The sequence below is a fragment of the Mytilus trossulus genome, chromosome 10 (genome assembly GCF_036588685.1).
Source record: "Mytilus trossulus isolate FHL-02 chromosome 10, PNRI_Mtr1.1.1.hap1, whole genome shotgun sequence".
Classification (NCBI taxonomy): Eukaryota; Metazoa; Mollusca; class Bivalvia; order Mytilida; family Mytilidae; genus Mytilus; species Mytilus trossulus.
The window spans coordinates 23294539-23306266 of NC_086382.1; the positions used below are offsets into that span (position 1 = coordinate 23294539).

At 32.2% G+C, this 11728-nt stretch overlaps 2 protein-coding genes across 2 annotated transcripts; one reads left to right on the forward strand and one right to left on the reverse strand.

Annotated features, from left to right (window-relative positions):
- Nucleotides 1-2789: 2789 nt before the first annotated feature.
- LOC134687768 (uncharacterized) lies at nt 2790-3188 on the forward strand. Its single transcript, XM_063548226.1, has one exon. The coding sequence runs from the start codon at nt 2790-2792 to the stop codon at nt 3186-3188; it is 399 nt and encodes a 132-aa protein (XP_063404296.1).
- A 1373-nt stretch (nt 3189-4561) lies between these two features.
- LOC134687769 (uncharacterized) lies at nt 4562-11460 on the reverse strand. The gene is made up of 6 exons (XM_063548227.1): nt 11298-11460; nt 10811-10924; nt 10011-10124; nt 8286-8396; nt 7196-7218; nt 4562-5927 (listed from the first exon to the last, which is right to left on the reverse strand). The coding sequence occupies exons 1-6, from the start codon at nt 11458-11460 to the stop codon at nt 4803-4805; spliced, it is 1650 nt and encodes a 549-aa protein (XP_063404297.1). The 3' UTR covers nt 4562-4802.
- Between the last annotated feature and the right edge of the window lie 268 nt (nt 11461-11728).

The window sequence follows — 11728 nt, forward strand, 5'->3', positions numbered from 1 at the left end:
CTTCCCCTTTTCATTGCTTTTGTGTTCGTTTGGAAAAAAGGGTAGATTAAAGTTGCTGTTACCTCTTATCAGTATTTAAAATTTGTTGTTAACTGTTTTTGTCAAAAATCGAGGTGTTGTTTTAACGGACCCTCTACCCCCCTCCCCCACCACCACCACCATCTAATTATGCATTAGATAGAACTACCATTTTCTTGACAGCATTTAAGATGTGAACAAAATTATATATTTTAAAAAGGAAACTGACAAAAAAATAATTGTAAATGCAATTCACGATTTGTTTCTCCTTACTTTTGATGAAAAACAAAGTATTTTCTTAAATTTTCTTTTTACAAATGTATCATTTCAGAAATTTAATAATAATACATTTGTATGTGTCTGTTCGAATTCTCGATCCTGTGGTTCGGTTCGTTGCTTCATCTCTATCTTATTTGTTGTTTTCATAAATTGTTTTGTTATGAGTTGGGCCGTCAGTTTTCTTGTAGAGTCCTTCCACATTTTTCGGTCGGTGCCTTTTATAGCCGACTATAACATTATAATGTACGAGTTTTCGTTGTTGAAAATCGAAAAGCGGTACGCAACGAGGACTTCTGAACTAAATTAACGGCATATATTTGATAATATTTGATAAGTACAACATTTTGTATATTTGTAAGCCTGTAAAGCTTTGATATCAACAAAATATCGTCACTTGATATTATCTATACAGTGATTTATTTCCTCTTAATATTATAATAAATTGCAAGACGCCGTAAAGACAAAAGTTGTTATTTTGCAATTCGCCGTACAACGTCCTGCAATTCGCCGTACAACAAACAAACAATGTTTTTGTCCATATTCTCTTAAAAACATGTTTTTGACAACAAATTTCAGTAAATATGATGCCACACTATTATAATCTAAAAACGTGTCTGAAAAAATAATAAAAAACAGTTCAATATTTTGAGAATGGGGCGACAGCGGACGATCAACCTCAAAATTTTCCGGTACTAAGTGGCAAGTTTTGGAGTATTACACAAAATCGTGTATTAATTTTGTACTTATCGGCCTAATACTTTAAAGAATTATATATCAGAAAATCATTCCTGAAGCGGCACCCTCATCAAATGAGTGGAAATGCTTTAAATTGAATGAATTCTTAACTTGTTTACTTTTTTTTCTATTTCTCTCCGCTTCGTTAGTACCCAATTTCCGGTGGCGATGATACACAGTGATTAAGTTATGATTTAAAATTGTCAGATCATCATCGTGAGATATGTAAAGATCATCAACAGTATTTAGGGTTTTCATGGCTTTTTGATAATACAGTAAAATATTTTGTGTTTGCTGTTCTTTCCTTTGGAATTTCAACCGCAGGATATATCTTTTTGGTTTTGCGAGAAGTGGTTAAAGATTTCAGATCTCAAGGCAAGAGAATTATAATGTTTTAAGATGATGGTCTTGCGGGCGATAAAGTTTTTGCCACTGCTTTACAGTGTAGTAAACAAGTTAAACTTCAATTAGAAGATTTGGGATTTTTAATAGCGCATGAAAAATCGCACTGGTTTCCTTGTCAAAAACTAGATTGGCTTAGTTTCACATGGGATATCAAAAATGGTAACATATTCGTCAAGGAAGAAAGGATTGAGAAATTAGAAAAATATTTGATTTTTTTTGTTTCAAGTGACTAATGGGAAGATTTTATTCAGAGCTAGATTTATAGCAAGTATTGTTGGTCAGCTTATTTCTATGCACGCCGTTTTTGGCAATGCAGTACGTAGAAATACTAGATTTCTTTATGAGTGTGTTATGTCTAAAGCCAGCTAAGCTTTAAGCGAATTAATGTACTGGAATCTTCACTGAAGAAATACAGTAGGTGCTAAGATAAGCACGGTAGCAGTCAATACTTTGTTTGACTGTGAGGTTTTTTGTGATGCCTCAGATGTGGGCTATGGTGGTTATGTTACACCTTTTGCTGAGTCTCATTTTGAGACTTTTGAAACATTTGGTAATTGGACCAAATCGGAAATGGGTGAAAGTTCTACATGAAGAGAATTAGAATGTGTCAGAAGGGTATTAAAGACATTTAAAAATGTTACTGAAAACAAAAATTAGAATTAATTCCGATAACAAGAATGTCGAGCATATTTTGAAAGTAGGTAGCAAGAAATTATAATTACAATCAAATGCTATCTCTATTATTGACTTTTGCGAAGTTCGAAAGATTAACTTAACACCTAATTGGATACCAAGAACTGAAAATTAGGATGCAGATTATCTGAGCAGAGCCATGGATCATGACGATTGGGGAATATAAACCTCAATTTATCATTATTTGTGTAATTTATGGGACATTTGTACGGTAGACAGATATGCTACACACTATAAGTCTCAGTTTGAGAGATTTTATTCAAAAGTATGGTGTCCAGGGACAGAAGCTGTAGATGCTTTCACTCAGTTTTGGGGTCATGATGTAAACTGGCTTGTACCGCCACCTATCTTAATTACTAACACTTCGTTCCCGTGTGGAGTTCTGCCCCTTATTGGCGTATTTTACATAGAGATGGTGAATTTTTCGATTTTGTCTGAATATTTATTATTTACCACAGAATAATTGTATCGTCAAGGGGGCAGGGAAAAAAAAGTGTTTTCAAAACAGGGTTTCTGAAATTCAGACTGATAGCTATGAGGCTATCGTTTTGATTTAGTAATTCTATTTTGCAGGAATAGGATTGAAGCAGAATGTCGGAGCAGCTGTGGAAGCAAGCGGAGTTTCGAATGACCATATTCTTTATGATTTAACCGGAAAGATGTCGTCATTTCTTCTCAACTCAAGAAGTAACAATACGAACAAGACATACTTTTCAAGTTTCAACAGATGGAGCCCATTTATCAAAGAACATGGTTTTAATAATTTACCCGCTGCTCCTATTCACGTCGCATTGTACATAACTAATATGATAGACAAAAACTGTTCTCCTAACGTTATTAATAGTGCTATTTATTCTTTGAAATGGGTACATGAGCTGAATGGTTTTGCTGACCCTACTGATAATCAATTCGTTACATTACAAGAATCAGCCAAGAGGTTAAACGGAAAACCTGTCAACAAGAAAGATCCTGTTAGTATCGACATTATTTTTGAACTATGTACAAAATTCAAAGATTCTAATGATTTATTAATTGTAAGAGATTTAGCAATATTATGATAGTGTTAAGTTTATTCAGGATTTCTCCGTTTCGACGAGCTTAGTTCTTTAAAATGTAAAGACGTAACTGTGTATGATGAATTTTGAAATTATTTATTTCTCAAAGTAAAACGGACCAATTTAGACAGGATAAAGCAATTTTGATTGCGAAAGTGAAAACTATAGCATGTCCAGTCAGTATTTTCAAGAATTATATTAATTTGGCTAAATTGAACCTGAATTCAGATTTTTACATAGTTCGACCTATATTTAGGCATAAGTCTATAGCTACACTTATTTACAAAAATAAGAAAATAAGTTACACAGCAGCTAGAGAAAATATATTGAAAAAAATGAAATTAAGCGCACCTACGTTGTATTTGGGTTTACATTACATTTCTTGCGTGCCGGTGGGGCGACCGCTGCTGCTAGTTCAGAAGTTGATGAACGATGCATTAAAAGGCATGGCAGATGGAAGTCTGACAGTAGCAAAGACGACTATATTGCTGACACTTTAGGAAAGAGACTTTCTGTATCTCAGAGTCTTGGATTATAGATATTTTACTCATAATTCAACCCTTTCATTGTATGTTTTCTAGCTGTCTGGGTTATCGGCAATATGAATATATTGTTTTGTTTTATTATAATAGCTTATGTATTTAAGGGGGAAAATGTTAAGGTAATACTTACATTTTGCCGCGTTTCAACGAATAGCGGGAATCATTTGTATTTACGATGCGTATGAATTTTCAAATTTAGTCACGTGAAAATTTTCATGTGCGGGAAAATATTTTGAAAGCCTTCACTTTCTACCCAAAAGTCGTAGTGTCAAGTTTATTTTTACATTTCAGATATGTAACATTTTAGTTTAATTCATGTTTCTGCACATGGTTAGTGTTTTTTTTATTACAAATAATTGTAATTCAATATTTTTTTTTATATATACTGCCCAAGTATACCTCTGGAGACGGTCTTTCGAGCAAAGGGTTTAGACGCAGGTTTCTAACTATTGTCCACTACATATTTGGTAAATAATGTACCGAGTTAACTCGTTTAAGTTGGTTGAACCTGGCCGGCGGGATCGTCGATGTAAGAGCCTTTGTAATTATTTGGTATTAAACTAAATATACAACATGTATGTCATATATAAGCATTCAGTAACCATCTATAAGTGTATTGATTTGTTTATGTATTCATGCTCATGAATTGTATTTTCAACTTATTAAAATCCGATGTCCTTCAAGTTGTCTGGGTTATCGGCAATATGAATATATTGTTTTGTTTTATAATAGCATATGTATTCAAGGGGGAAAATGTTAAGGTAAAACCACAAAGAAATATCGCTTCATAATATGTTTCCATATATCAAAATACAGCATAATCAACAAAATAAATATGAACAGTACCTTTAATTGAATCAGACTACAAAATAGACCCTTTAATGGGTAAAACATTCCAATAAAGAAGAAAAAACGCTTGAAAATGTACATTTACAGTTGGTTGGGTATTTTGTTTAACTTAGATCGTATTAAGCCTTTCAGACTTATCAAATACACATTTAACATAATCGTTTAAGAGACTATCAATTATCAAATACACTTTAACATAATCGTTAAAGAGACTATTAACGGGTTATCAACCATCATCTTGATCACTATCATTGTCAATTTCGTCTGTACATTCACTAGTACAACTATCATATTGGTCAGTATCGACACCACTAGAGTAATTGTCTAGATTTTCAGCATTTGGATCATTCTGAACTTCATCATGCAGTTCCGGGTTACGATGCCAGTGTGATGTTTCCTCGTTTTCGTCCAGATATCGTAGTTTGTAGGGTAAGAGTGGGTGCATACTAGGCCATGGTACATTCGGTCTATCAAATGAAGTCTTATTTCGCCGAGTTACATCTGGACTACAGAACCCATAAACTGCTTGTCGTATCATATTATCTTCAAAATATTCATTTACTAAACCCGCAAAGTCAACTTCTACTGATTGCAAGTATATTTTTAATTCTCGGACTGGCTTTGATTGTGTTCTTACTTTAGAATTTTTCATTTTCAAACGGTCAGTCCATTGCGTACGTAACCCTGTATTATTGTGCAATTCCTTTTCTCTATTATTGTTATTAACGTTTAGCGTTTTCAGTTCAAAAAACTTGTTTCTATCATTAAGTAAAGCATCATTATCTGTGTTGTTATTTACATGATGTTGAATAGGCCGGTCCGCACTTTCCTGATAAGCATCCACACCATTATTCTGAAAACTATTATCATTAATGTCATTAAGATAGTTATCGTTATCTTTCCCCGGGCCCGTAATTGAATCGTCCGGACTGAAGTCTGACCACAGCAAGTTGGACTGTTCGAAAAGGTCATTTGTTTCGAATAAACGAAGAATATCTGCTAGTCTCATCAGTTCTAAACCATTATTTTGGATCACCTTTGCAATTGAGATTGCCAACTCTTTACTTATACCTTTCATAAATTCAATATTGAGGTAACCGTCTGTTTCAGAAAATGCTGTAACATATATAGCTTGGTCAAATTCCTCTAGTCCTTGTCCTTGTACTTTCTGCAAAAACGCAGACGGTGAATACATTTTGTCTCTGCTAATCAAGAGTGTGCACGTTTTTCTACGTTGCATATTTCCTTTCGAATATTTCAGTGATATCAGTAAACATGTTTCTTGATCTATGTATATTTCTTCAGTGCTATACGACTTGAGTCTTATTTCTTCTCCCCTGTATGCGTTGGCCTAAAATAAAATAACAGAAATAATGTGATTGAATGAATGGAATTATCAATCTAGAAATCTGCTATGCACTGTTTATTTTCGACATTTTTGATACATGTGATATGCCCGACAGTTTTAAGCCTTCCTAGCTACTATCGGGACAAAAGTTGAATATAGATATTAAACTAAAAATACGAACAAAGCCAAGTTGAACTTATACATTGTACTGTGTTGAAAAGATACTGAAACAGTGCATGCCAATTTCATGTTGTGTATCTATTTCTTTCTGAACATGTAAAAAGTTATACGGCATGTAGAGTTAAAACATTTGTTCTCAAACGAATTTGACAGACAATGTAGAAATAACACAAGTAGTATTTTCTTGTTATCAAAGGATAACACTTTACAACGACAGATTTGAAGTCTGTCAAACTCACTCGTAGTGGATCTAAATTTATTTGTTAGAAACTTCAATGGATTTATCGAGACTTCAAACAATAGTGGCTGAACAAATTGGTCAATTACCGGACTATTATATGAGATAAATTTGGAAAGACATACGTTGATATCCTTCAAATAATAATTTGTCTTACAATGCGATTTTAACAGATATGAATATTCTAATTTCATAAATGGTTTGGAGGATAACTGAAAGTTTTGCCCAAAATCCATACACTTAACATTTTTAATTTGTATGAAGCCTAAATTGCGAGTTTTTCTTTCATTTAATTTACTTTTACATACACACCTTACAACAAATACAATACACTACTACAGGTTCAAATAAGATTGTGTCCAAGGTGCCAAACTCGAACTATCATTTTCTATGTTCTGTGGATCGTAAAATTGGAGTAAAAAACTATAATTTGGCATTTTGAAAAAAAAGATCATATCATAACGAACATATGTACTAAGTTTCAAGCTGATTGGACTTCATCTTCATAAAAAAATTACAGTCATCAAAACAAATCACTTTAAGGCGGGACAGACAAACGAAAAGACGCACAGACCGTTAAACATAATGACCTTAGGTGGGGCATACACAATCAAATTAACAAAATTGAGATACATACAATGCCAAGTGTCCTTTGAAATAAACTTTTTTTTATAAAATTTCAATAGTTTTGAAATACATTTTCTCTAGAATTTTTTTTTGGTCCTTTTACTAAATAAAATTTTATATATCTAACTCCGTTATTATTCCTTCAATGAAAAACAAATACTTTTGTTTTGAATTTGAGTGCTAGTAGCCTTTTACGACAATGGAATGAAATATAATAACTAATTACCATACTCGAGCCTTTTGCTTGTTCTGTAATAAATAAAACATAATTATATATAGTAAATCATAAGCAATAGTAATCTATTTTGTTTTAAAAGAAAATCAGAACAAAATAAAAAAAAAAAGAATGCGAAACTTTTGTGTTGAGAAAAATTGAGCATTATGCAGATGACAGTAGAAAAACAAGAAATTATTCCAATGAGATTTTTCACAATTTTAGTTTCGTGATGAATTACAAGACGTGTAGTTCCTTGATATGTACTTTCATTTTAAACAATTGAATAGTGTAATCATCAACTCAATCATTTCAAAACAAAAACTAAAAGGCGAATGTAAATTGAATGCATTCGTATAGATTAGTCTTTATATTTGTTTACGATAATTTTTTTCATAACCCATAAGTTTTGTAGTTATTTCACGTTTCAGGATTCAGCATTACATTCATATCATAAACATGAACAATGTTTCTGCGTATCTTTTCTTATCAATCAAATAATCTGCTATCCCCTTTTAGAAGGTAAATCAAGTTTAAATACCTTTCATTAAAATGTGTTTTACTTTACTTTGTTATATCTAAGTCATAATTACTATAAATTGAAAAAAAGTTCATTATGATACGATCAATTGTTTATATAATAAGAAGAAGCTGTGGTATGATTGACAACGAGACCACGCTTCAGCAGAGACCAAATAACATTAACATTTTAAACAACTATAATAGGTCACAGTACGGATTTCAACAATAAGCAAAACCCCTACTGCATGGTCAGCAATGGAAGGCACCGAAATGACAAAAAAATGTACACACAATATTAACGTTTTGATTTACTTATAATCAAAACAATGATCGAAAAAATAAAAATAGTTTGCGGGTGTCAGGACCTCCTCTAACATGGGACATAATCACAAGGAGCTTCATCTAGGAATAATTGTTATAACTCTTTTACAGCTGAAATCCATTTTAATTATCAAAATCATACTGAACCAACGCCCCTTTTCTACCAGACTTGTATGTAGTGTATGCATGTATAATACAAAATATCAAATTAATCGTTATGTCACATAAAAATAAGTTATTTATTAGTATTATGTTTTACCTTTTCTAGTTCTACAGGAACCAGCACTAGCATTTTGAAACTGTATTGACTGACCCAGATTTCCGTCATGAAAGCTGTGACTATTGTTCAGTTGTCGAGGATGTGAATTATCTATTTAATGAAATATTTATCATCAGCATAACATCATAGAAAGAAATGAATGCACATTAAGAAACCGATCATATTATAATGAATTGTGTTTGTATTATAATATTAAATATATCCTTTACAATAACAGAAATATAAGGAAATGGGGTATGTTTTTCGAATTGAATTAAGCAGCTAACAAGATTAAATGGCTCACTTTTGTAAATAAAACTATCCTACTATATACCATCAGAACAAATGCATACTCATTGAGATTTTCCTTCGTTTCAGTATGTAAATTTTGCTTTATTAATGTCATCCATGTTGAAATATCTAATAAAGTGTTTATTTTGTACAAACAACTGTATACTTATAATTTCCAACGGTTCGATAGTATAGTGCGAAATTATTGTAATAACGGTTCTAGTGATTACTATTGATACGGTAGCCTGGGGTCCTGGCTAATCTTGTCAGTATAGCCAGGCGTGTATCAATGTACTGCCTGTCAATGATTAGTTAATACTAATTTTGTCCTCAATGTTTGTTTTACATCTGTATTCAATCAATTCTCGTTAAACATCGATTAGTAAAAATTAGACTGTAATTATTTTTCTTATGAATTGATGTATAGTGTTATCATATTTAATTAGTAGTAGGATGATAATTAGTTAGCAGAAAAGGGTTAATTCTTATCAGCAATCGCCTGGTGAGAAAGTTAAAAGTTTAAGATTTCACATGTCCAAGGTGTCAATTGGATTCCAATTGTGCTGGTTTACATCAAACATCAAAATTTATGCAAATATTTATTCAGCCTCACTTTAGATTCAGAGTCAACTGGCACTGAATCGATCACATGGTATTTGTTCCCCACCTGGCCCTTACGACGCGCAGCTAGATTGGGCCGGATCCCAGGCTATTGATACGGGTACTTATGTACACGTATATACATACATGTATCACGTGATACTGATATTTAGCGGGAATATTTTCCCTTGTTGGTCACTTCTAGCCGAGCATCAGACTGGACAACAGTGAAATAAATTTCATTTTCTATTGAATTGTTATTCTAATTTGTATTTAGTAGGGATTTATATTTTACTATAAAGTAACTTGATTTATTATTTCATATAGTATATTTATTCAGTTATATACAGTCCAAGTGTACCTCTCGAGAAGGTCTTCCGATCATTTGGGTTTGGACACAGGTTTCCAAAATTTTCCACTTTATTTAAAATGTAGTTTTTTTACTGCAGTTTAAATGGAGTTTGAACCGAGGTAACTCGTTTTTGTTGGTTTTTCTTGGCCGGCGGGATCGTTGATGACAGAGCCCATATTTTTTAACACAATTTACTGGTTTTTCTATAGAATTCCTTATGAAAGTTGAATCATAGTGCATTGATACTTATGCTTCATGTATATTGTGTATATATATATTATATTTATATTTAATAAAATATGGGGTCCACCAGTATTGCTGGGCTATCGGCTATATATAGTATTTTAGTATTTATTGATATGCCTAGAAATAGTATTTAGTAAAGTTGATACATTAAATGATATGTGTTGTGTACGTGAACATGGATAAGTATGATTTCAACAAAATCAGACACACCTATAGAATATTTGACATGTATTTACCTGGTATATTCTTATCAATAGTTGTTGTTTGGTCTCTGGTAACAACATTCTCATTGGTTTGTCGCTTTTTCTTCACTGTTCTCCCTTGACGTTGGACGGCATTTTTATTTGATACTAAAAAGTTAATGAATTCAAAAACGTTTTTAACCTTTGTAATACATTTTCTTTTGTTCGAGTACTTAAGATCAAACCTAGTTTTTGGTGGGGTTTATGTTGCTAAGTCTTTGGTTTTATTTGTTATGTTTTGTGCACTGTTGTTGGTTTTTCATCCTCCATCCATTTTTTGAATTTTTTTGTCAGATTGTTTTCAACCTATGAATTCAATTTGATTGTCTCTTTTATATCTTTCGCCTCTGTAGATCTTCTTCTGATCAGTGATATACTAGCACACTCCAGCACTACTCTTTAATCTTCTATCACGTTTATCATGTTGTATCTTTTGAAAATCTTAATAAAAGTGAATGTATTCAAAGTAATCTCTTTTTAAAATTCAATCTAATGCAAAATAGTAAATAAATTTTATGCAAACACAACTCGTTCTAAGCATTTAGTTTGGATTTACCTCCGGTTCCATCAGATACGCTCAAACCCAGATACCAAAAGCTGATAAAGTACAAATAATTACATACTTACGTCGCTATGTGACACAACAGGATTATATATAGCAACATTCAATCTGTTGTAAGCTAGTTATTCACTTACTTTGAGAAACATATCATGCCCGTATCAAAGCACTTAACATGACTAGATTTCATTTTTATTGATTTTTTTTTGCCTTGCTCAAGCAAAGCATTACTCACCGTATAGATTTACCAGTTCAGCTTGGAATTCAGTTCCATTCTGAGTTTTTGAGTAGAATTTAAACTTAAAACCAGTAGGCAGTTTTATATCTAACTTGGCACGACCAGAGACTTCTGAAAAATTGAAGAAACAGTTTTTTATCTGTGTAATTCATGTAATTCAGACAGTTTTAAACCATAGGACAACAAAGACCTCTGATGCAATTTAAATTTGATAATGGTCAAGCGATACAAATTTGTTTTGCTACAAGTTCTAAAAACAGTAAACAATTACCATAAAATGCTTAGTTATAGAAATATTAAATCTAAATTTTTATTTTTAACCATAATATGGTTGATTGTATTGATATATGCGTATCATAGATGACCACGAATATATTCCCCGATACAATGTAGGGAAATAACCGAATGCGACGTGTACGCGCATATTTCATGGACAGGTGCAACAAGAAGGAACTGCCTACCCTCCTAGAGCATAACAATTTACCTCGTGTTTTTGTTGTCTTTTTTATTACCTCCTTGTTATCTCTTCCCTCTTTGTCTTTTTTACAATTCTTTTTATGTTTTGAAAATGAAGTATTTTTAAGAGGTTCATATCGATACAACGATACGTGAATAGTACACGATGTATCCTTCGCTTCCGTATGCATGTTTGTACAACAACGTTGATTTTGATTACGGTCAAGATAAAAAAACACAATTAACTTCTTCACCTTTTTCTTTAAAACTTCATTTAGATTAAAAACGCAAGTCAGAAATCCGGCCAATTGTATAAGGGTAAAATACAATGAAATGTATCATTATGTCTCTTATACACTTTTCGTGTTTAAGTTTAATTTGTTCTTGATCATATTTGTCGGTTGTTAAACAATGCTGAGACGTGTGTTATAGTAGTCTCAGAACAATGGTACATATTAA

Excerpts from the sequence above, each read along its gene's own strand:
- LOC134687768 (XM_063548226.1), top strand. The coding sequence starts at position 2,790 with ATGTCGTCATTTCTTCTCAACTCAAGAAGTAACAATACGAACAAGACA.
- LOC134687769 (XM_063548227.1), bottom strand. The coding sequence starts at position 11,460 with ATGCATACGGAAGCGAAGGATACATCGTGTACTATTCACGTATCGTTG. Across the intron at positions 10,925-11,297 it reads AAAGACAACAAAAACACGAG|AAGTCTCTGGTCGTGCCAAG; the intron begins GTAAATTGTTAT and ends TCAATTTTTCAG. Across the intron at positions 5,928-7,195 it reads AAGCAAAAGGCTCGAGTATG|GCCAACGCATACAGGGGAGA; the intron begins GTAATTAGTTAT and ends ATTTTATTTTAG.